Source organism: Carassius auratus, unplaced genomic scaffold (genome assembly GCF_003368295.1).
Source record: "Carassius auratus strain Wakin unplaced genomic scaffold, ASM336829v1 scaf_tig00216865, whole genome shotgun sequence".
NCBI classification, from domain to species: domain Eukaryota; kingdom Metazoa; phylum Chordata; class Actinopteri; order Cypriniformes; family Cyprinidae; genus Carassius; species Carassius auratus.
In genome coordinates, this window is record NW_020528776.1 from 302,190 (window position 1) to 329,485 (window position 27,296).

Genomic DNA, 27,296 nt, shown 5'->3' on the forward strand with positions numbered 1-27,296 from the left:
ATAAGATTGATATCGGAGGAATAAGTGCCCCCCCCCCCCCCCAAAAAAAAACGAACTATGCTTTTTAAACAATACTTACATAGTAGTCAGAGATGAGCTCTTGCCCACTCTCTCCCATGTATTCAACGAGGCATCTCAGAGTCACGTCTCTCTTCTTCACCACAGAGGTACTTGGATCCTATAGTTGGTGAGTGAATAATGAAAAACTGAATCTTGCAGGCAATATAACAACAAATATACAATGCCATTATCAGTGTGGGTCTGTACTACTACCTATTCAACAGAGCTCAATTTACTATATATATATATATATATATATATATATATATATATATATATATATATATATAAACTTAAAATTAATTAGGATTCACCCAATTAGGCAAGACAAGAGAAAGTACTTATTGTATTAATATGCCCCTGCATTGTTACACTTTTGCCTCACCTGTATCAGTTCCATTAACAAGTTCTTGATGCGTTGACCAACCGCTCCACCCTTCGCACTAAACAGGTCAAGAAGTTTTGGAGTGTACTTGTCCAGCTGGGACATAAACACTGATTCTAGTGGAACTGCAGCACACCTTCGGAATTCTTCATTTATCTGTAATACATCAATTGTTTGACTGTTATTTGGAACACTCAAGATGTGTAAAGAATTGGCAACCTTTCATTTTTATGCAATCCAATACTCCATAAAATATGTTAGGTGGGTCTTCAGTATGTGTTCAGCAAAAAGTGCGTCTAGCATCACATAAACTACTTTGTTCACTATTATTTGCCTTTTTTTTTTAAAATGAGTGAGCAGCATGTCAGTAATAAATCATTTACCTGGGATGGTTCAAAGAGGGCAGGCCATCTTTCTTTAAATTTTGCCACATCTGGGGACTGGACAACCACTTCCATTCTTCTCCAGCTATATGTCCTGGCCATCATGTCATTTATGCTTTTGACATCCCTTTTCTTGCTGGCTTCTATTAGGTCAAGCCTCACATTCTCAAGGCTGCTGTCTGTTTCACCAGAAGGGTGCTGAGGCAGGTAATTTACTTCTGCCCTCTTTGGTTTCTTGATGTTTTTAGCAGGTTTTCTGTCATCTCCCATCTTGTATTTCATTGAGTTTATCAGGAGTTCAGGGCTTCCCAATGCTTTACGTTTGGTACGATAGTTTCCACATTTGTATTTCAGGCTTTGTTGCCACCCATAAATTCCATTAAAAGAGCCAGGCTCCTTCAAACAGGGATGCTTTTCTATTAGTGCCTGTGCTACTGCAGACCTCTGGGCATCATTGGGGTACGCTGTGTAGCTAAACATGGCCTCTGCCAGGCGCTCCAAGATATCCGCTTTGACACTGGGTGATGTCAGTAGGGTGCCATCTCTTAAATAAATCTCATTACCTTGACTCAAAGCCAGCTCAGTGTTGTGTGAGAAAGTTGGAATGGGAAATAGAGCAGGCCATGGTTTTTGCCTTTCAGAGGGTGAAGGAGACAGAATCACAGTATCATCTGAGCCGTCAGAGTGTGTCACAGACTCGGATAAAGAGTACACACTGGAGGTATCAGGGGTGCTTTCCTGGGGAACAAGGGTCAGTGTTATGTTTAGCGGTACACACACTACTTTCAGTGTGTCTTTATCTTTGAGTTCCTTTGTGGTCGTTAGGGTGAAAAAGTCATCAAACTCTTCATCTTTGTACTGAAGACTGATTTCTGTGGTCATGGCAAATTGTTTTTTGATGGCTGCAACCAATTCATCCACAGTTGAGGGTATGCCACTGTTGAGTGTAAGTTTTTTGACCTCGTGATCAATGAGGACCCGGAATCTGACTGTTGGTTCCATGTCTAGAAAGACATAAGAAACAAATATGTTATACAAAGTCATACTCAACACTGGAGACAGATGTGGCGCTTTAATGTCACCATGAGCTTTCCTGCAACAATATAGGCTGACAGGGGACAAACATCACTAAGGTTTTGTTGTTCAACAAGAGTTATGTGATCGGTCTTCTCAAGATGAAATCCACGATAGTGTTCATCATACCAGGACATGAGTGTTTTCACAATAAAATGCACCTTTTCCCCAAAAAGGGCAATTTGAACAATCTCTGCAAAATCAGGAAGACCAGCAGTACAACCATAGGCCACGATCATGCCTTTTGAGTACCTTGTTCCATGGAAGGTGACTGTATCAGCCAGCTGTACTTGAGACTGACAAGGAAACAGATGCTTGATTGATTCCTGAACATTTACATGCAGGACATCTAAAGGCACTGATGTGACTCTTACAACACTCAGAGCAGGCACAACTGTTGTGGAATGCAGGTGGTGACTTATCAAAAGCTGATGCTTTGTGGCCAGAGAAAGGAGAATGTTCTTAAAGTTGCCAGTATGTCTCACAATCTGCTTAAATTGGCTGTGTTTCGCTTCAAACCTCATTGTCCAGAAAGCAATCACAGGTCCAAAAGCATTTATTAATGCAGGATAGTGTTCTAAGAAGTGGTGCTTTGGGATTAACCCTTCATTAGGAAATACTTCTTGGAATCTGTGTCGGTGTTCAGAAATTTTTGAGTCAAGATAAGCAACACTTTCTTTGTTGTGGACTGGGGCAACGACAAGTTCAATAATGTCTTTTAAAGACATGAGTAGAAGCCAGGCTGGATCATTCAAAGGTATTCTGTGTCCAATAATGAATGGCAGCAGTCGTATGAGGGCCCAATTTTCATGTGCGTTTCCTCCAATCTTCTTTTTTGAGGAAAAGGTTGTAGGCAATGGCTGAGGACAATCAGTTTTGTCAGCCCATTTATACGGAAATTGTGTGATGGCACTGTTAAGTTCACTGAAAGTGAAATATTTCTTTGAGATAAAAACACTGAAGCACAGACCCAATTCCAAGGGAACGATGCCTTCAAAAGTGTCGTGCAATATATCGGGTGGATAGCCAGTCACACAGTGGAAATAGCTCAGATTTTCAGTAAGTGGGCAAGCATTTTTTACACCGTAACAGTGTGTCAAAGCAGGATTTTCTTTAACAGTCAATAAATGAGTGGCATGATTCTCTTTGGTCCGAGCAGGAAATGCACCTGACCTCACCTCCTTTCTTTGAAATTCTGATCGCTCTCCAAGGCAAAATCTACAAATGAATGGTCCACAAAAATTTTCCACAAGTCCACAAATTGAATGTGCCCCAAGATTATCAGCGACTACAGAAAACACAGAGCCTTTAACATGTTGTCCAACACTGGAAATGTAGACACCGTCACGCTCCAAAATAGCAATGTCTTTTAACAAAGGAGCAAGCACTTCAGCGTAGCCAAATCTTTTGATGTCAACTGCTTTGCATAAAAGGGCCAAGTATATGGAGTTAAGAGTGGATCGCGATGAATGAGGGATGTTGCCAAAGACCCAGTATATAGCTGTGATTTTATGTTTTTTTCTTGATGTTCCCAGTGGGTTACAAATTTCAAAGTCATCTACATACAGCACAAGTGCAATTCTTAGCTCTTCAGAATAAAAGGGATTCTCTTTATAGACTGTACCATCACAATATGATCCATATTGAATATTTGACAACTGGTCCTGTTCTTTACTCAGAACTTTTTCTCTAAGATTGTCTTTACCTAAAATCTGAACTAAGGACTGGAGAATTGGGATATACTGGAAACTTCTCTTTTCATTTGGTTCAAGGATGTATTCAACGGGCTCAACAACTGCAAATTTTTCTTTATAATACTGTCGCCTTCTAAATGATGATGAAAGAGGACCACCAGCACTAAGTGCTGTGCTTAGTGGATTTGATTTGCACAATTCTTCCACTAGAGATGTTACAAACGTGTCAGCAATAGAACAATTATTTTTCTTTAAGTGTGAAACAACAATATCTCTTATTGCAGTTATGGATGCAGAACTTGCTATGAAGTGAAGATCATCTACCAGTTCATCAATGCACCGAATTGAAACATTATGAACACTTTCTAATTTCAAAAGGAGGGATGCTATGTACTCTACAACCACATTGCTTCCATCATCCTCTTCATAGTGAGCATGTGAGCGAGAGACTTGATAATTGGAATCATTGTGATCATCATCCTCTTCAGAGGCTTCAAAAACAAGTGACTCCTCCTGTTCAGTTAACTGCCTTTCACAAATAATGCCTGGTTTGAAATCTTGTGAAGCATGTGGCGTATGCTTCCTGTGTTTGTGTGTCGCGAAAGTCCCATACACATTTGTTTGGTGATCGCACCCTGCAAAAACACACTTTACAGTCTCATTATTCTTCAGATGATGACCAATGTGTTCAAAAAACTCCTTTTCGCTAGGGAATCCAGATTTTTTACATAATAGGCAGGTAAAGAAAAGAGTTACTTGAGGTGAGTTAAGTGAGTCAACTGCTGGATGTTGTCGTGATAAGTGACAGCGGAAGCTACTCCAATTTTTAAAAGAGCATGGGCAGTCCATATGTATACAAGGCAAGGCATGGCTATGTCCAAAGGTCCCATGATGCAGTCTATAATGTTTTAGAATATCAGTCTTTGCTGGTACAACAGCACTGCATAATTTACAAGGCCATCCCATCTGTCATTAAAAATTAGAAAGGGATGATAATTTAGTTATTTTTTTTCTTTTTTCCCCGACTCTCAATAACTGACTCTTGGTTACCTTAATTCCCCTAAATGACAGATAACAACAAACCTCTGAAACATTTACCTAAATTCCACCTACTAAAGAGCTTACCTACTCACGTGAACTCCTCCTCCCAGTTGATCTGATGGTCTTCTAAAGAAGCAACACAAATGAAAGTAGAGTTTATTTATGAAAATATCAGGATCATTGATGTTATTGCAATGCAAAAGAAATATTTAATCTTTTAAATATTAAAAGATTAATATTTAATTATTAATCTCAATGATTAATTATTAATCTTGGCTCAATTTTTTTGTGATTTTAATATGCAAATGACAATTTGCTGTTGGTGTATTAGCCTGAAACAACACGCTCGCCAGATTGTTTATCTAAATAGCCCTATGTTGTTAGAAATGCATCCCATGCAACAAGAGATTAACACAGTTGCCAAATTGCTTTATGTTACACTTACTCTCGCATCAGCTATTGTGTAAACAGTAGGGTTGGGTACCGTTCATATTTTAATCGGTATCGGTACCTGCAATTCGGTACCGGTACCCAATGGTACCTTTTTTCGGTACTTAAGAGATACATCAATAACTGTAAAGAAACTGTAAGTTATTTATAGAAGTGTTATTGACATTATGCCAGAGCTGCCCTGGTCTGCCATTGTCTGTGATGTTTGTTCACTGTAATATTTACCTGTAAATATAGGCTATAGCTACTTAATTAATTGAATGAATAAAAACAACCATATTTTTATTTTTCTATTTTTAATTCAATTTCTATAAAAAGATTTCCCACAAATTCTGTGTTGTGTATTTTCTGGTAATCAAATGAAGATAATATTAATTTATACCTGAAACTTTTTTGTCAAACAAAGCTGCACAACTGAGCTTTATACTGTTAAAATCAAAACATGGAAGAAAATTTTTGATATATTACTTAAAAAATAAAGTGTTGATAGTTTATAATTATTACATTAGTGTTAGTATCATTATTACATTGAGACATCTCTAAACTCTACTGTACAATAATGACATATTTCTCAAGTTAAACCGAACTTTTATTTTGATGGGTTGCCCTGTATACCATCTCTGTTTCTGTGTGTGTATGACATAACGGTAGTTTTTCTCAAATGAAACGGTAAAATGCTGATGAAGTGACTTAACTCTCAGAGCTGCTCTGGAGATGACGGACATGCGTTTATGTCCTCGTATGAGACGGAAACACACGATTTTCACGCGAAATGTGGTACCGATTGATTTAATGTGAACTGGTACTCGGTAGTACCGACGTAATTCGGTCGGTGCCCTTAAAGGACCGAGTTTGGTACCCAACCCTAGTAAACAGTCACATTTAACTTCTTACCCACATCATGAATGACTGCCTAAAGCCTTGTTTATACTTTCGCCTGGCACCGCAGTGCAACCTCCGCTGACTGCGCGCGCATATCTCCAAACGGACGAGCCATTTACTTCAGACTGAAAACCAGATCATAACACTGATTTAGAGGCGCAAATTGGTTGTCTGTGTGATGATGAGATGTACTAATATCCGTCTGCTCGGGCAGATTCGGCTCCAAGTCTTGCATCTTTGGATTGTAACGTAGATGTTTTTGCCGCGCAACCACACCCCCCACCAAAAAAAAAAAAAAAAAAAAAATCCCGGTTGTACGCGATTCACGTAACGTTAAATGACCCAATTAACCAAGAAAACGGCTATTGTCGCCGAAAAGCGACAAGTTTGCAGGTCTGACTACAAACCTAGCAGTTAACGTAACTTTTAATGTTAATGTCAAGACCTTCGGTGAGGCCTCATGCGGCGCCTGCAAAACTGACAAACAAACCAGGCGAAGCTTTTACATTTTATAGTTCAATAAATGCGTGCTCATTCGGCTAAAACCTAACTTTATGCGATGTAAATAGTTACTTACATCGGTTGCACGTTGTAAAAGACCCTCAAAAACTCCACAGAAATCTGAAACTGGTCCGGTACAGGTGACAACGGACAACGATCTCGTTGTTCTGCTGCAGCATGTGGGCGGGTCGTGACGTTTTACTTTGGATATAAACACTTAAATAGAGTTTTGTAGAAGCAATTTATTGTGAAGGTCAGTAAAATCATTTTTTTGATAGGTAATAATACAAAAACATTCACACTTTTTACTTATGTAAAACTTAAATTAATTCAAAAAGAAAAGGGAATCAATTTATTGGAATAAATATACTTTTAAAAATAAATTCCTACAGACAACACCCTTGAAGGACTTTTTACAGTGCGGAAAAACACGACCGGCTGGAGGTGTGACGTGTGGGCGGAGCTAAAGAATCACGAGCGCCAGTAGGCTTTTGCGTTGAGAGCGTTTGGAAGCTGTGACACCGTGAGGACAAAACCAACCAAAACAAACCATGGCTAACAGTCAGATTCAGCGTATATTTATGATCCAGAATCAGATCCAGAGGCTGAAATTTAACAAGAGCAGCATCAGCAACGACGATCGTGACCCTTTTTCGTTGGGACTGCATTATCCTTAAGAAATAAACGATGTGCAAATCCGGCGTCAAACTGGACCTTGTTTGTAAAACAAGCATCTTCGAAATGCAGGGAACAAACAAAAACACTTGCATAACTCCGTTGATGCTCTGTAAAAATAAACTCCATCCACTGGTCCCTTAATGCTGTTTTTTTTTTGGTAATCTGTGCAGGGTTGTCTTGCCCTGGCAACCAAAAACACACTTCTTTTGTGACATTTCGCGACGCTCTCGCTCTGATCAGTGAAGTCTGTTGTGCTCTCAGTGCTCTGCTATATGGGAGCGTGCGCTCTTCCGGCAGACGTGTCCTCAGGACCCATATAAGGAAATTCCGCTCCATCTAATGTCACACAGAGCCATACTCGAAAAAACTTTCCGAAACTTGTGGCAAATCGGAAGAGGTTTTTTGGAACAGAAATACTCCTTCAAACGTACAACTTAATTTTTGAAACTTTGTCCATGTTTAGCATGGGAATTCAACTCTTTAACAGTGTAAAAAACTCAGTATGCATGAAATAGCATTTCCCCCCCCTTTAAGGGTTCAGTGTGGAGGGTGGAGGAGCTGAATATGCATGCAACAGCACACAATACCTGGGCCCTGTTAGATGCAGAGTAGCAGGTAACAAATCAATGCAAATGTATTGAAGATAAAAATAAGAAATTATCTTAAAGGGCTTGTGACGTGGATTTTTTAAATTAATATTATTATTTGAATATGTTCCTAGAGGTTTAATTAAAATGTAAAAAAAAAAAAAAAAAAAAAAACTTGCACAAATATATAAATATGTGTGAAAAAATATTATTTTCAACCCTCATTAATGATGATGAGGACATTTTAAGTTAAACCTGCAGTGTGTGTTTGAGATCTCTTCTATCTCAAACTATCAAGGGAAATTTGGTTTCTCATGTCATTACTCCTTTAATCAACTCAGTACATTTAGATATGTTTAGATATGGCTTCTTTTTTGACCTATAGAGTTTTAGCCAGAAACGGGATGATATTTGGATGATATTATGCACTGTAGATGATGATAACTTCAAAATCTTAATTTTTTCTCTGAGAAACTCCTTTCTGATATTGCTCCACTATTTTTCACCGCAGCATTGGGGGAATTGGTGATCCTCTGCCCATCTTGAATTCTGAGAGACACTGCCATTCTGAGAGGCTCTTTTTACACCCAATCATGTTGCCAATTGACCTGATAACTGGTCCTCCAGCTGTTCCTAATATGTACATTTAACTTTTCCGGCCTTTATTTGCTACCTGTCCCAACTTTTTTGGAATGTGTAGCTCTCATGAAATCCAAAATGAGCCAATATTTGGCCTGACATTTCAAAATGTCTCACTTTCAACATTCGATATGTTATCTCTATTCTATTGTGAATACAATATAAGTTTATGAGATTTGTAAATTGTTCCATTCATTTTTTTTGGTCAAAATTTTTACAGTGTCCCAACTTTTTTGGAATTGGGTTTGTACATTGTGTATATAAAAAGTAGATTTTGCACCTGTTACTGTACAAAGTACATTGTGTATGAATATTAACTCAAGCTTAGTGCTTTACTGTCAAATCTGTATAAACAATAAACACAAGAAAAATAAACAAGAAATGAACATGAGACATTATTAGTAACTGCACTTATTGATTCAAAACAATAAACATTTTTTTTTATTAAATTATCTTTATTTTGAATACCCCCCACACCACCCCCAGCGCTACCAAATTTGCTCCTGGAACCACCATCTGTAGAACTTAGTGGCGCTGGTGCCACTGCTCTCAAATGTTAGTCTGGAGCCCTGATGTACTGCAGTCATTGTCATGCTGAAAAAATACCCAACAACCCTCAAACCTTCATTACTCATACATCCCTTTAAGAGCTTTACTTCCACTGAACTTCACTGTGGGAACCAGACACTTCTCACTGGATGCTGTTAGTTCTACAATTAGCTCTTACAATACACACACATTCTGCTGTGCTGGTGTGCATTAGACCCTTTAATTATCTTTCTGTATTAATGAGCTGCTTACTGACACACACACACATATCGGAAATCACGCAGATCACACATCCAGGAGAAAATAAACTTGTCAGTGCTGCCCCACAACTTTTATTAAATGCAGTTTAAATACTGAATTGCTACATTATAATTTCCAGTGACGAGAGGATACAATGGCTGTTTTTAAGTAAACTCACTCTAAAAAGATAAATGCACAGACGCCAATACACGTAACTTCCATTTCTCTTTCTCTCTCGAATAGGCAATATTTGAGAAAATGGTTTAGCGATTTTTAATTATTGGTGGGATTACAGTTTGTAATGATATGACGTTAGCAAATATTAGCAATTTGACAATTTCTGTGTTGTTTTTGAGGTTTGTGTTTGGGTTATTGTACAGTTGGAAGATCCAAACATGGTCCATTGTAAGATTTCTAACAGAGTCCGTCACTTACTGATTTTTTTATATGTTGGTATTTGATAGAATCCATGATGCCATGTGTCTAAACAAGATGTCCAGGACCTCCAGCAGAAATATAGGCCCAAAACATAAAAAATACAGCAGTATATTTAATTGTACATAATATGGGGTAGTTTTTTTTCTCTGTGTTCACCAAACCCATCTTGAGTGTTTACTGCTAAAAAGCTAACTTGTATGTTTCATCTGATCATAGAAGACAGTCCCATTTGAAGTTCCAGACTTGGCTGATAACTGAATATGCTTTCATTCGTTTTTGGATGAGCTAGGATCATTTTTCTTGTAACCCTCCCAAACAACATGTGTTGATGTGTTTTTAAACGTTTTCTGAACCAGAGACTCGACTATTTTCTGCAATTCTCCAGCTGTGACCCTTGGAGAGTCTTTACTCAAACCACCCTCCTCACCGCACATTAGGACGATATAGACACACCACCTTTTCCAGGCAGTTTTGTCACATTTTCTGTTGGTTGGAAATTCTTAATTATTGCCTTAATGGTGAAAATGGGAATTTTCACTGCTCTAGCTCTTTTCTTAAAGGGATAGTTCACCCAAAAATCGAGTTTTTTGTCATTAATAACTCACCCTCATGTTGTTCCAAACCAGTAAGACCTCCGTTTATCTTCGGAACAGAGTTTAAGATATTTAAGATTTAGTCTGAGAGCTCTCAGTCCCTCCATTGAAACTGTGTGTACAGTATACTGTCCTCGTTTAATTGCTCCCCGGGTCGCTGGATATAGCTGTCCACTGCTCCAGGTGTGTGTTCACGGTGTGTGTGTGTGTGTGTGTGTGTGTGCACATTGGATGGGTTAAATGCAGAGCATCAATTCTGAGTATGGGTAACCATACTTGGCAAATGTCAAAACTTTCACTTTGCAAAAATGCCAGGCTTTATTGAAAATTAACAAATTTTCATTTATTTTCCACTAGGTACTTTTGGTGTGGAGAAATATGACGTGACGATGACAGTGATGGAGGGAGATTCTGTCACTCTAAACCCTGGTGAAACTAAAATACCAGAAGATGATACAATTCAGTGGTGGTTTGGTAATAAAATCATAGCTCGTATGAATAAAGGAGCTAATATCATCTCTACATCTGAGGGTGATTATGCAGGATTCAAAGACAGACTGAAGCTGAATGATCAGACTGGATCTCTGACCATCACAGACACCAGAACCACAGACTCTGGCAATTATAAACTAATAATTAAGAGCACAGCTGAGACATTCGAGATATTCAAAGTTACTGTCCGTGGTGAGTAATGCAGATTATAAATTAGATTCATTTTCGGAAAATAATACTCTTCAAGACCAGTTGGTGTTTCCATAAATTGAAAAAGCAGTTAGGAGTATAATGAGTAAAATGTGAAATATATATTGAACTGTAACACTGTTGCAGAATCTAGTTATTTTTTACATTAAATTTAAAAAGAATGACCATATGACGTTTTATTGTGTTAGATTATTATTTTGTTTAATCTAATCATGTCTCTCCTTTATATTTCTGTATTTTTCTTCACATGATAACAAGGGGACATTTAAACAACAGCAACAAAGCTGCCAAATTTTTATACAAAGATATAAATATATACATGCATCATTCATTCATAGAGTTATTATTACGGAGACACTTAATTAGATCTGATGCAGATTAGTATGAGACACATTGATTAAGACTGATAATGGAAGAGGCTCCACAATGCAATAGATTTTATTCAGTAAGATATTTTGTTATTGGCTAAATCATAGATATCTGAATCTGAGTTAATTGATTCTCTGGCACAGATGTTTTACATCTTTTTAAATGTGTATTTGAAGAGCTGAAATGCCTTTACATAAGTTGACTGGAGCTACATGAACATAACCTGATGATTATGTTTTGCAGCGTGTTCTGACATGATCCAGTATCTTAAGCTTCAGACGTCGTCTGTACAAAATCACATGATCAATGACACTCATTTATTACATTTGATCAGTTACCTAGAAATAAAATGCAGTATCTGAAATATTCATTATCCATTTTAAATTTTCAGACTTCTAGACCTGTGTACTACAGTATTTACAGCATTATATGGTTGATCTCTGTTTTTGTCTGATTATGTTTATTCTCATGTGTTTGTTGTTGAGACAGATGATGTGAAGCAACTATTTGTGATTGAGGAAGATCAAGTGACTTTTAGACACTAACTTTACTAAAATACAGAGAGATGATCAGATAAAGTGGATATTTGAAGATAAAGTCATCCTCACTGGTCACTTAACCAGTTAACAGTCGCCCCCCTTTAGTCGGGTTTAAGACCATATATGACATACACTAACTAAAATGACCACAGTTCACGACCCCTATGGACTACAGGCACAACTGATGTCTCTTTAGAAAGGTTTTAGATGTGGGTTTATCATGCAAGTATAAGAAGTGGTTTTGTCATTATATACAAAAAGTGAGTGATGTCAAATATTATGTAAAGTAATGTTCGATTTATTTTATTAAAATATATTTATAGATAAATATTTTAAATGGTGCTGTAAACAACTCAAAATCAGTGAAGTCGAAGCCACAAATCTAAATAAGTTAAAATTTAAATTTGAGTGTGAAGTCCCCACAAAATGAGGTTCCCATAATGTGTTATCTTATAGAATGTAAATATATATATATATAAAAAAGCACTAGATATTCCGAAAATGCCTACGGGTAATCAACTTAAGGTAAAATGCAACATAACATTATACATTGTATATAACTAAACATAATTGTTGTATCTACATATTAGGAATATTTAAACAGTTAAAAATGGCCTGAAACAGTTATGCTTTAAGGGTAAATAGCAAAAGTTACAAACATGACTGGAAGTTGGTGGCAATGCTTTAGTTAATCCTTCCTGCTTTTCTGTTGTCACTTAATTCTTACACTTTACACCCAAATGTTCAAATCTGTGTTTTCAGACCATTGTGTCAACCACATCACAAGTTCTGTTGGCTGTCAAGCATGTGCATATTGGGCATGAAGCCATACATGCACACATTCGTGCTTTTTAGAACATACATTTTAACATTCAGATAGCAAGTTCTTAATAAAATGTAGAACCTACTGTGACAGTATTTCAGACAATGGAGTGTTTAGGAAACTTGAACACAGTCATTAATTTTGCATTTCTGCTGGTGATGCTAGTGGAGTGTTAATTACAGAATGCACATTTTGAAACGATACAAATATGACCCCCCCCCCAAAAAAAAAGAAATTGCATGCTTGAACACCTGCATATTTACCGAGGATAGTTTTGATTTTTAAATAAAAACTATCCATATAATTTTTGTAATGATCTCTTTGATGGCTACATATTTTCTTTCATCAAAAATTCTCATTGGTTGCATGTGTGCAGTGACTATTATAGGTTGCACATATTTGGGCTGCACAATGGTTGGTTGTACTATTAGAATGTTTTGAATTACTGAGCAGTCAGCGACGTACAAAAACGATGGAGGCGTGGCTATAATGTTCATAAAACTATAACACGTATTAGAATATAATGTTTTATATTTTAGAACGCCCTGAGAGCGAATCATTTTGTAAATTATGGACAAGAATTTGAATTCTCTCTGAAGAAATATTAGGCTACATAAGCAATGAAGAATCCATCGATATTTGTCCTAAATCATAACTTTTTGGACGTAAAAAGTCAACCTAATTTGGTTTACGGATAATTATCATGAATTGTACACTGATGTTTGCATGATTTGAGTTATCTGTCATCGTCAAGAGACAAAAACTATTCAGGATTCAAAGATCCGATGTTTACGTTCACTGTTGATAATCTCGATATGAATTAAAATAATGTTGTCTCAACGATGTAACAATCGTAAATCGTAATTCTTGGGCCTTTGAGCTTTCGAATGATGTGTCGTTTGTCAATAGTGATCTAAGCTTTAATGTTAAAAGCATGCAGTTAAATGTAAACAAACAAACGTTGGAACCATCGATGGTCTCGAGCAAGTTAATGGATTAAACAGCGCTGCTGCCTCGAGATGGAGTAACATTCATCTGAATTATGAGACCGGAGATCTCACCATCAGAAACATCCAAAGAAATCAATCTGGCGGTTATGAAGTGGAGATTAAAAATCGTGACAACAGTTTGATCTTACACAAGAAATTCCACATTACCATTAGCGGTGAGTAGATCAGAAGTTTTCAAATGCAATAATACATTGCAAAATGTTCTAGAATGCGCAAATTAACATGTAAATCGTTTACACTATTGAACAGAATTTTAATGGAATTTAATCATTTCAATTTAAATCTGTTACTAGACCTATAATTAGGTTACAAGTTAATGGAGCATTTTTCAACTTTTTTAAATAATATATTAAATCTTTTAAATGGGTAGCCAACAACTCATCCCCTTGGAATTATAAGGTTCTATCTGCATTCCGAGTAGTTTTTGAGATACTGAGCTTCAAAGTTTTTGCATTCCATTCGACTGTGTAGATAGAACCTTATTGTTTTTTAAATAAAAATCCTTTAAAAAATCACATAATTTAAATAAGTTGTCACAGAATAACAATATGGGAATAACTCAATTTCGACAAAATTTTTAGATAGAACCTTATAATTCCAAGGGGACGAACTGATGTTCATTAGTCTTGTGTGATGTGACTGCCTTACAGTGGTTTGAAAAGCTATGCTATGTGGATAGTGTGTTCCAAATGACCATTGTTTTCAACCCTCTTCATTAGTCATGGTAGGGTGCTATTTTATTGTCATGTGACAAGAAAATTATAAAGCAGGAAATGGCATTAAAGAGAGAGAAAGAAGAAAAAAGCCCTGTAGACTATTGTAACTGTGTCAAGATCAATAAATAATAAAAATCATACCTTTATTTTGTTGTGGTCAAATGATGTAACACTATAAAAACGTACAGATTTTTATAAATCCAAAATTCTCCAAAAGTGATGTTTCTAAGAAATGTATTTTATGTTTTATGTACACAATTGTATTAAACATGCAAAGGACTTTTTAAACCTAGGTCATATGACGGCTAAAGTTAACATTCATGTTACTCACATGTGCACAATGAACAGTTCTTTGGCCGTTTTGACCCAGGGAGTAAATGATTAGTGGTCCACGTTTTTAGCAGACAATCCAAATTTTTTTTTTTAAGAGCATCATTGTCAATGAATCAGAAGTATCGCAATTCACAGAAAACAGCTTATGTCCATGTTGAAAAAAAAAAGTGGCTACTCTGTTGCTTGTGTTTACTGGAATGACTTGCAGTGTTATGAAATCTTAACTTCTTAGAAACTTCTTAATTTCTCTAGAAACTAAGAAACTCTAAGAAACTTTAGGCAGATGATTACATTTTAAGTAATTATTATTCCAATAATATTGTGTATCAACATACAGATTATTTGCAGGATTATGTGCCTGATAAACAGTATGTTGAACCAATATGTATTTATTGTTTTACTTCTGTTTTTGGCACAGTGACAACAACAGCACTGAACTGAACAAACTGTTTTATTTACAACACTTGGCCAATGCTGTCATTTTTTTTTTTTTATGTCACTGCATCCTTAAAAAAACAACAACAACTCTTATTTCTGCATCTGTCCATAAAGTCTGAAAAAAACAAAATAAAAAAGAAAGTGACATTAATGTAAATTTAAAACAATATCCTTTATTTATAAATACCTGTATTTCTTAAAAACAAATGACTGCTGCAAAATGGTCTGTTTGGAGACTTGACATCAGCTTAGGTATAAAGTGTGGTTTTATGGTAATAAGTAATCTTCAAAAATGCCAGGAGGACTGTTCAAAAAATTAACACCTTTTAATTTTTTTTTTCATCAGGTGTGGTGAAATATGTGACAATAATGACAGTGATGGAGGGAGATTCTGTCACTCTAAACCCTGGTGATACTAAAATACCTGAAGATGATACAATTCAATGGTTGTATGGTAATAAAATCATAGCTTATATGAATAAAGGAGCTAATATCATCTCTACATCTGAGGGTGATTATGCAGGATTCAAAGACAGACTGAAGCTGAATGATCAGACTGGATCTCTGACCATCACAGACACCAGAACCACAGACTCTGGAGAATATAAACTACTAATTAAGAGCACAATTGAGACATACGTGACATTCAAAGTTACTGTCCGTGGTGAGTAGATCAAGTCTTACAACATGATAACTGGATTAAAATTCTAGATTCATTTTCTGAGATTTAGATGATGTGGAATAATCAGAGATTTACCCTTCAAGACCTACTGTTGTTTCTATAAATAGAAAAAGCAGCTAAGAGAATAAGTTAATAGAATGAGTAAAAGGTGAAATATTGACAGAACTGAAACATTGACACAGAATCTAGAGTAATTTTATCATCAAAGTAAAAAATTAAATGAGACGTATGAATGACTAAGTTTTATTGTATTAAATTACTCATTAAGCTAATCCTTTATTAGTCTGCATCATATTTTATCATGTGCTATATATATAAACTTGTCTTATATGTCTTATATATATATATATATATATATATATATATATATATATATATAAAGTCAATTCATAAATAGGCCTGTATCCATTGCAACATAATTTATTATGAGTCTTAAAAATAACATAAAATCATTGTTGAGCCACAACATTGTCAACATACCATAGTTTGACTTGTACTTCGCTGCACTGATTTCTAAAGACTGCTGTACAGTAGCGTTTTGAGCTCAAACAACGCTAAGAGAGAGCTTACGAATGGTCCAGACCAACCCTACGAAAGTATGACTTACAGAAGATATACTTAGCATACGAACGTGTCGGGAATCGTGCCATAATGTTAAGATAGAGGTTAAGGAATAGATTAAGAACTACATAGCGATAAGAACGTTTTGGGGAACCGGGCCCAATTCTCTTTCCGGCTCCGGCTTGAAATGCTTACATTGCAGAGAAAAGGCATCTGCAATCCATAGTTTTTCATTAATTTATTTAAACAAATGGCGAAAAATTCATATAAACCCCAGCTAGTAAATAAACAGCGGAAACGTGCATAGTGCTGGTCCATACAAATTCACACTTTATTTTGATTGTTAGCATAATAGTTTACAATCTTTGTTGTTAAAGATGAAGAACTTTAATATGGAATGAGTAATTGTAGTTCTTGAATATGATCAGTATAATTTTGATATTCTCAAATAGCCTAATTTTTTATTGAAAGTTTTCTTAAAGTAGGCCTATACCTTAAAAATATAATTTGTTAGTCAAATGCGCTACTTACTAATAACTTGAAAAAAAAAAAATGTTTTGCTTGAATAATAATCAGTGGTGTGCACTTGACTCAGAACATGGCTTATTAAAATGCACAGTTTTAACTGCATCAGTTTCCACTTGTGGTGTTGATAGGGCTTTATAAATAAAGTTGAGTTGAGTTGAGTTGAGTTCAGTGTCTGGCCTGTTCAGACAGATGAAATGACACAGACCTATTCTTGGCTGTTGGCAATCGTAATGACCATTAAATGTCTCTCTTTATCATCACAATATCAGATCTTGACTTGTTATTAAGTGCTGATGTTTCTAGTGTTTGTAATAGATCAGACACACGTTCACACTAATGACTGACTTTCTTTATCATTACAGAACAGGATACGACTGACCGAAAAACACTGATTGGGATTATTGTTGTTCTGGTGTTGCTGCTGCTGGTGGGAGCTATTGCAGGATTTGTGATTTACAGGAAGAAGGGTACACAACCAGGGTCATATCGTAAGTATTAAATATAGATGATACAACAAGAAAAAAAACAAAAAAAAAACAAAAACATGAACTTCATTTAACAAAATATGTCACACTTATAGGAAGTAAAAAAAAAAGTGTTTTGTATGATTTGAATTATGTGCTTTTTACAAAGAAAAAAACATTACAAATATTATATTATCTTGTGCTGTTTTACTTAAGACTGAAAAACAGTGTGCCATGGAGATGTCATGCAGTACTCAGAGCTAACTTAAAAAGAAACGTAGACGTGTAGCGAATCATTATTATTATTATTAAATTGTGAAATTGTGTGGCTGGTCTAGTAAGACTACACTGCAGCATCAGCAAAGAATAAAACACCTTAGCCATTTAGTAAAATCTATTCTGATTGGTTGGCTTTGTGGACCTTCTGAGCCACAGGTGTTTTGATCACTTTGCCTGTAACAAGGTACCAGGATGAGACCGTAATTGCTTTGGGGTTTTGCCATAATGGTGTTTTTAAAGCTCTTTAAGTGTCAACTAGACGAACTATAGAAGAACTATATTCTGTTTTATGTCTGAGATATAGTCTATATTATTTTTGTACTTTGAATTCTAGGCACATTTCTAGCACAGGAAACAAAATAAAAAACTGATCGGTCACTTTAGATCTCAGTTCTTTGTGTCTGAGAGCTTCTTGCCTGGCTGTGATAATTACAGATTTCAACAAATGAAAGTCTGTTTGCTTTCAGCAATGCACTGGGTGCCTTGGAATTGACAAACACTGTAAGATGTTTGATATGGATTCATTCAGACATGATTACAACATTAACAACAAAAACCTTCCCTTAATTTATTTTTGATTTAACTTACAAATAATATTCTCTTTGACACTGACCTTCATTCAGTTATTAACCCTGAGGCAACATTTCCTACTTTAGATTTCTGTATCTAAAATATAGAAATATAAGAATAAAAAAATTTATTAAGTTGTTTTTAAACATTTAATTTTATATATAAAGTTTCTTTTTAAAGATATATATTGTTATTGTTTGAAAAACTATGGTGGACCATGTTGTAGGGGGATTTACAGTTAAAACCCAAGGACCAGATATGTCGCAATGAAGACCAGGACTCAGAGATGAGTTCAATTAATAATAATAATTTTACTTGAAGAAAATAGTTTGCAATTTCATCAGCAGAAGTCAGCTTCAACACTCTCGAAGGAGTTCGCAGGCCGCCCCCAGTACAATACAAAATCAACCACAGTTATACCCTGACAGAGGATACTAATTGCGTCAATACATGAGTCAACAAAATTCTGATTGGTTCCAAAACCTAGATAAAACTCTCCAAAGACGTAGATCTGATATGCTGGACACTGGCAGTTGATTGTTTGTCCTGGGACTGTCTGAGCTTCTCCCTGTACAGACAGATACTAACACACATACACAGAGAACTTATCTAAAATTCAAGGCTTTCTAGCACTGGCGAGTGTCTTATCATTACGGTTGGATACACACACATAATATGTGGACATTAATCTTGAGGAAAAGAAATACAGCACACATAAGGTTACACATTTCACTCTTGCTATAACTTGATTAATAGTCAAACAAGAAATCATGTAATAAAATAATTAATATCAGTATGAAGGATATGGCAAATCGGCATCCACTCCTTCAGTCCCCCGTTTTAGATCAATGTGGGGTCTAATACCCCACATCTGGTCTAATAAATGAGGTCAGGTGTAGTTGTGATGCATGCTAAAATACAGGCTGTTTGTCAACTTAAGCAGGTGCATATACTTAAGATCTCTGGTACTGGCTGACATTTCTAGTAATAAACATATTATTTTGTACAAAATACTTCCCATAATCATTCTTACTTCCCATATACATTCATCTACTTACTTAATCCCACAATATCGGCACTTGCACTAGTCTTTCTTCACATAATGTCTTTTCCAGTGAATCATTCTGTGTGTCCCTCTACCTGGAAAAGTGTCCTCCATCCATATATACTTTCATCAACATATCTTTGTAAATACCTCTCTTCCTACTACAGATACTTCACACTTACCCTCTAAAACAAAACATTTATCCAACAGCCTTAAGACTAAATTTGCATATTCATTAACCAGATTTAACAAATCATTAAAGAAAACCGCATACACTATAACCAATTCATTTTTTTTTTTAACCCTTAAGAAGGATATTTGCCTTATTTGTTTTCTTTTAGCATGTTTTATACAACTATGATGAATTTTAGTTAATTTGGTCATATCTTAAAATAAACTCATTACAATAAACGTATATATATTATTCTCTGGAAGCCGGGCTAAATGAATAACCACTGTTATTGCATTCCTGACATATGTCAGACCCTCAGTCACCTCACAGATACCAAATATAGACATTGCTTATAACTTAAATCCCAGTAAAGATACCCTTATTTTATGAAAATCTATAATTTTCCCCATCAATGGTACAATTATAGAGATTGATTATCTATTTTAACCCTTTCATTCCAAACTTGGTGTTAAAAACACAAAAATAAACAAACCAAAAATAAGTAAGATCAATATTGAGCAATCTTAAAAAAATAAAAATAATCATAATCATAATCATTATTTCCTCGAAAACCTAGAGCAGTTCCTAGTTTATTACTTAATAGCCCTTTTATTAAGTTTTACTTTCACCACGAATCCATTTGCAGTCATCATAGTTCACATGCTGCTTACACATACATTAACCATTAACCCAAACTTGTCATTGTTAACAACATTTGATCAAAATTACATTTTAAGTATCGAAGTGTCTAACTTCAAAAATACAACTAACCTATCCACTTATTGTCATGCATGTATTTTATACCAGGACATTACTGTTAACCATACTCATTGCCTTATTATTACCCTTTTTTTTTTTTTTTTTTTTTTTAATATAAGTCTTGTCAATTATCATACCATATTACTGTACTCAGACTATATTAATGACACATTCAGAAGCAAATCCTCAATACCTCGTATTAAGTCAATTTAGTTCTCACTGTTTTGTCAGTTAGAAATGCTTACACATCAGCTACGTGATCAATGTCTTTAAAACCCTCGTTCATGTTTGTCATTTGGCAGTGATATTTATTTACTCAAAATTATTATAAACTGAAAAAGAGCACACAGATTTCCCAATACTATTACTAAATGAACAATACTATTACTTAGTTCTAAATGCCCAAATATTTATTAAAGAGACATCCTCAGTTTCTGTAAATCTGTATTGAAACAGTATACATTATCAAAAAGCCCTGTCAGTGTTCACAATATTAATTTGATTTGACCTGACAGGTGTTCATAAGCAGCTCCATAGAGCCTATTACAATTGTTTTGTTCAAACAAAATTTATTATTTATTTATTTTTTTTGCTGTGCTATTTCAATTAATTCAAACCTCTTGTTATGGATTTGCTCCATTAAGGGGCTATCCACACGTTTTTGTTCAACTTATCTCTGTTCTACATAAACCACTACATAAAGCTTTTGCACTATATTACACAAGCAGGATTCACTCCTTTGTTTTCCCACCAGGCTTCTTTATGTGAGGGTGCTCTCTGGATAATTTGGTTAGTGACGTAGCCAATCTGTCACTGTTTTTCTGCCGTCAAGTCTAAAATATTTACCTTCACCATTCAAACAACAAAGTGTTAACTTGTTAAAATTTAGACCCTCATTTAAATTTAGGCATGGATTTTAAACCCATTTTGGACGGCAAACTTAAATTTCACAAATCCAATCATATAAACACTCTTTAACATATTAATCCAGAGAGTGATTTAAATCAGTATTATAAAAGACAAAACAAGTCATTATTACCAGTAGCAGACAGAGCTGGATAACCCATCCACTTAAAGCTTGTCCCATGTTTGGCATTGTCTTTTCATTAGTTTCACTCAGAATTATCGACTTCTGTAAAGTAATTTCACTTAACACATCTGTAATGATAAAACACTCATTCCAGAGGTTAGTGACTCAATTGAAACAAAACAGGAACAGAATTGTCCCCCAATAATATATATATAGCCATCCTCATGCATGCACATACTTAACACATTTATATTTTAACAGCTCATATTTAAGGTTTTCCTTTTGGTATTAAATCGGAAGGATTTAAACTCAAACATTGTCTGTGCATTTTACCAAGTTTGTACCTAATCTCTTATCTAATCTCAAAGTTTGCCTGTTCATTAATGATTTTTATTTTGAGAAAAATCAGCTGGGTTGTTTTGGTCTTAACTCATTGCTCTGTTTTGGTTACTCTTACTTAGCAAGCCAATAATAGAAGAAGAGCACCATCCCTGCCTCCACTCAAGCACTCTCTCTCTCTCTCTCTCTTACTGTGCAAAATATTATTTATTTATTTATTTTGACAATTTTTGCCAAACTTTAACTTAGACTATAATATAAAATTCATTACAACATATAACCCTAAATTATTCAAATAAGTTAAAAATGTCAAAGTTTCTAGATCTAAAATCTCAGTTTAAACTGTTTAAAATACATAATGCTAGGAACATTTCTTTAAAATTATTTTTACCTTACATGCTTAATTCCCTTAACCTTTGTTATCTAAACCATCTCTTGATTAAGCAGAAGCAGTCTTCATTTTTAGCCACCACCATATCTTGTAATCATCTTGTGCCATGCCTAATGACCTGCATGAGTAAAGACTATGATATAGACATATTAGTTCAATATCATTTTAGCCTCATAAGAAATTTTTGTCTCAAAATAATGGCTGTCATCACATGGTCTCAGATGGTTCTTGAAAGCCCATTGCCATTAACTTTTTATAAATAAGCTCCTTGTCCTCAGGGTGTGATCCACTGGCATAGTTGCATCAAGTTGTGGACTCTTGTCACAACAATCAATCAAGGAATGCGGTTGCTGGTGATCAGGTCTGGAGGAGCTCACATTTTGAGGCAGATTGCTGTACTTCATACAGTTCCCCTCTTAATGATGCTCTAGGCCTATCAAGCATCCGCTCAACTCCACTACCATCTCACATATAACACCTCCCTTCTGGGCAGGTGCCCAGTGGCGGTGACCCCCTGCCTTAGGTTGTCCCCTATTGGCCAGAAGAGGATCTTACCCGTCATTGAGAAATCACCTCATGCACACTGGTAACCACTCTTTCCCATTGCAACATCCTCGACAGTCTTCTTCCAGAATCCAGTATTTCCTGCAGCTTAGGAAAGGTGCACTCAAGAACCATGAGAGCCATTGACAGCACCTACTAGTGTTAAAACATTGAAAAAGGTTAATCAAACTAATATTTAATCGCTAAACTCAATTGGATACCTCCAAACTATCATGCTGAGATTACTCAGTGAATTTATTTTTCACACCCGTCCATTCATTGTAATTTTCTGTTGCTTCTGTAGCTGCAGCCATCAGGCCCCGTATGATGGTGGAGACTAAAAAAATAAGACAGATAAGTTACTGGTCATAGAACAAATAGCAATACAACTGTTTAACTATTCAAAATTATTACATCTATAGCTCAGGGTCTGTATTATGATTTTAAAGACCTCATGTCTCTTCAACAATTGCTCCTAAATTGTTATTCATTATTTTTATAATCTCTTATTTCTTACATGCATTGGGCAGTTGAACATTTAACTACCAATTGCCCTCTTAATGCATTAAATCTGAACTCTTTTTATCATGTCCTTTAGCATCTCTGCCTATGATTTGACTGAAACACTGTGCTGTACTATAAATATCTTATCACTTAAACATAAGCTCAGATAACGGCATTTTAGCTTACTTTGAATGAGAGAGAGAGAACTCTGAGGGATTCAGGACTCGTAACAATGCATTTTCATTCATTTTTAACATAATTTCATCGTACTATCATTTTACTCTAGCCCAGTTTAAAACTTGTCAGAAATTATATGCATTTTAAAAATAAACATCTTTATATTTGTATTTTTACTTTATTTTCGCAACTCAAATGTTTCTCAAAGTTCTTTGCAGTCATTGTCATTACTTTTACATCAACTTGTATTTATCCATTCACTTAATTCTGGCCATGGCTTCTGAATTTCAACATTGGTTTTAAATCTGTCAGAGGTTATCTGACCCAGGTATATTACTTTGGGTCTTGCTAGCATGCTGTTTTCAAAGTTACTTTGAAACCCCCGTTTATGTTACTTGTTTACAACTTTATCATCTCATAAACAAAAAATAATTTTCTTTTCTCTTCTTTTTTCTTTTTTTATGATGCTGCGTGACTACAATTTTGCAATCCAACAATAAAATTACTCTTTTGGCCAAACATTAGTAAATATAGGAATTACATTTTTTTTTTTTTACTCAGAACATGTCTCTGGTACTTTCAAAGCTTAAGCCAGAGTCATGGTGGGGGCCAGCATGAGATAAAACAATGGCTTTATTGTAGTCAAAGTAATTTTATCTTTTTTAACAAAACATAAGCTTCTAAGTTTTTCCAAAATGCCACTGCCAATTTGTGTGCCTACAGTTTTTTTTTTTCACTAACCCAGAATTCTGTTCAGTATTCCTTGTCAGGACTTTCAACAATTATATAGGAACTGGAACAGGTCTTATGATATCATTCTTTGTCATTTAAACCTTCTATGCACAGAGAATCAGATTAAATCATCACTCAGTTACTTCTGGGATTATTTTTAACAAATCGGCACATACATTTATAAATGTTTATTTCTCAGGTTCTTTCTAAGTTTAAAGCCAATCAAGTTTTTGTTTTAACATTACAATCAGAATTAAAGCTCAGACTGATCATTCTTTAAATGAATTCAGAGAATATATATATTTTTTTTAAAGTCAGAGCTTCAGAGCCAAACTGTTTACAGCATTTGCTCTCTTCTGTTTCATTATTTCTATCAGGGCTGACCAGGTTACCTAATTTGTCAGTCATATTTCTATCATAAACCAAAAACATATTGAGGCGGCGATCTTACCAACAGCACTTGACTTCTGCGTGATGAAATTGCAAAGTATATTCCAGAATTTCCATATACTGGTCCAATCCAATCAGGGTCATGAAAACTACATTTTAGCTCTTTTGGGGTTGTTCCTGAGGCATCCCAGATCAATCAATACTTTCCCTTTGCATATATCCCTATATTTTTATAGGTGCACATATGAATTATCACTATTTATTTTTAAACACTAATTTTGGATACTCTTTTTCCTAACCACTGACCTGGCCTATTTCTAAGCTCGGGGCGCCCCTGTCTGTAATGGTGGGTAATCGAGAGTTGGAAGAGCGAGATACGACTAGAACCCCCGTCTAGCGTCTTACATTCTTCTCGGGATTTCCCATACCCCTACTTTGGCTTACCCGGCCGTAAATGCACTGCCCTTTATGGCCTCTCGTGCTTTTCGGCTCTCTGTGCTTTGACCCAGCACTGCCCTTTACGGGTTCACATGCCTGTTAAGAATGCGTTTTTGTCCCCCCCTGGACTGTGCACACCTAGAAACAAATTTTTACGTCTCTCTCTAAGACCTATAGGTGTGCACCTGTTCCCTCTGTAACTGTACACATCTCTAAATATCTTATATCAAGACCTACCGATGTGTACTTGTACCCCTTATACTCACAAAGTTACTTATTTACAGGTATATTGTGACACCAATTTACCTACTCCACCCCGGAGCTGGTGTCTACCCCCTCACGTCTGAGTGAGTCTATCGTTCCTCCTTCTCTCGACCCCCTCCACTTACAGACAGTCCCTAACCAATAATATTAAATCTAAAATCTTTCCTACCTTGGTTTGATGATTGATCAGGGATGTCAACAAAGAACTATTGCCCGCCGATCCTCCACCATTAACTGTAGGGGGATTTACAGTTAAAACCCAAGGACCAGATATGTCGCAATGAAGACCAGGACTCAGAGATGAGTTCAATTAATAATAATAATTTTACTTGAAGAAAATAGTTTGCAATTTCATCAGCAGAAGTCAGCTTCAACACTCTCGAAGGAGTTCGCAGGCCGCCCCCAGTACAATACAAAATCAACCACAGTTATACCCTGACAGAGGATACTAATTGCGTCAATACATGAGTCAACAAAATTCTGATTGGTTCCAAAACCTAGATAAAACTCTCCAAAGACGTATATCTGATATGCTGGACACTGGCAGTTGATCGTTTGTCCTGGGACTGTCCGAGCTTCACCCTGTACAGACAGATACTAACACACATACACAGAGAACTTATCTAAAATTCAAGGCTTTCTAGCACTGGCGAGTGTCTTATCATTACGGTTGGATACACACACAAAATATGTGGACATTAATCTTGAGGAAAAGAAATACAGCACACATAAGGTTACACATTTCACTCTTGCTATAACTTGATTAATAGTCAAACAAGAAATCATGTAATAAAATAATTAATATCAGTATGAAGGATATGGCAAATCGGCATCCACTCCTTCAATGTAATACAAAAACTTTTAAAAATTGTGATTTATTTATTTATTTATTTATTAATTAAAGTGATCTGTTATCAGTTTATTAAGTGGCACTAACCCTCTGTAAAACATAATTACTGTTGATGCATTGAGGGTAAATAAGAAGGTAATTTTAGAAATTAACCACAAAGAAAAAGTTGAATTGTTACAGCAGGAGCCCTGACTCGGTGTTGATAATATTCAGCAATTAATGTTTATGTCACTGTGGTTTTATTAATTACTGAATAAAACACTATTAATACAGTAATATGAAAGCAAGTCTGCATCAATGTTTTATTAAGAGATATGACTCTTTCTCTTTGAAACATCTGTGATTCTGTATTTTCTCACAGGTGCTACTGCTGGTGAACAGAATGGATCGGCAAAAGAATCGGGTGAAACAGAAGTCTTATAACAGTTTATATTTAGCTCAGTAATACAAACAAGAAGAATGTTTAAGATCCACTCATGTGTGCTTCTGAAATGTGAAACTAGTAACTAAAGGCTTTCATTTGATTTATCAGAAATAGTCAAATGTGCCTGTATATTTTGAGTTCACACCATTTGCACTGATGTTGATAATATTGTGTTCTTGTATTAAGAGGCAGTTTGACTGATGTTCTTCTGTAAATAATCTTAATGTGGAAAGGTTTTGATACTCATGCACTGTTATGTTACACTCTGTATCCTGGTAAGGTATGATTGTGATAGCTTGAATATGGTTTGGATTTAGAGTGACTCTGTTTCCATGAGGATTGCTACATTTAGCTCAATGTAAACTTTGTGTCACTCTGATACTGATGCTGTTACTTACTGAATATTACATTCATTCAGCTGTTGCATTTTTATTTTGCATTTTGCATGTGGATGGGTATTGAGAAAATAAAAACTTGTTTTGCCATTAATTGTAGTTTGATTGTGAATATATTTCCCAGCCAACAAAAATATGTTCTAAGATCGTTATAACGAGAAAACAAACTTTCGTTATGTCGAGATAACAAGAAAATTGAGTCATTATAATGAGAAGACAACTTTCGTTATGTCGAGATAACGAGAAAATTAAGTCATTATAACGAGAAAACAAGAAGGGAAAAAATTACAATGCATGGTCGCTTAGACCTTTGGTACGTGACAGCCCCATATGCTAAAGCCAATGCAGTCTTGAGCCGGAAAGAGAATTGATTAGTTCATAGTTCGGGTCTATCAGGTTTTTGACTCATTCCTTAATCACGTGACAGCCCCATACGCTAAACCAATTCAGTATTGAGCCGGAAAGAGAATTGGGCCCGGTTCCCCAAAACGTTCTTATCGCTATGTAGTTCTTAATCTATTCCTTAACCTCTATCTTAACATTATGGCACGATTCCCGACACGTTCGTATGCTAAGTAAGTCTTCTGTAAGTCATACTTTCGTAAGGTTGGTCTGGACCATTCGTAAGCTCTCTC

General features: G+C 35.5%; 1 protein-coding gene across 1 annotated transcript in view; it reads left to right on the forward strand.

The window, feature by feature from the left end:
• LOC113099123 (uncharacterized) overlaps window positions 1-26,746 on the forward strand; it is a 31,283-nt gene extending 4,537 nt beyond the window's left edge. The window contains exons 2-5 of the mRNA XM_026264209.1: window positions 10,552-10,878; window positions 15,471-15,788; window positions 17,258-17,383; window positions 26,204-26,746. Of these exons, the coding sequence (XP_026119994.1) occupies window positions 10,552-10,878; window positions 15,471-15,788; window positions 17,258-17,383; window positions 26,204-26,265 (833 nt within the window). The 3' untranslated portion in view covers window positions 26,266-26,746. The remainder of the gene's footprint in view (window positions 1-10,551; window positions 10,879-15,470; window positions 15,789-17,257; window positions 17,384-26,203) is intronic.
• The last annotated feature ends 550 nt before the right edge of the window (window positions 26,747-27,296 follow it).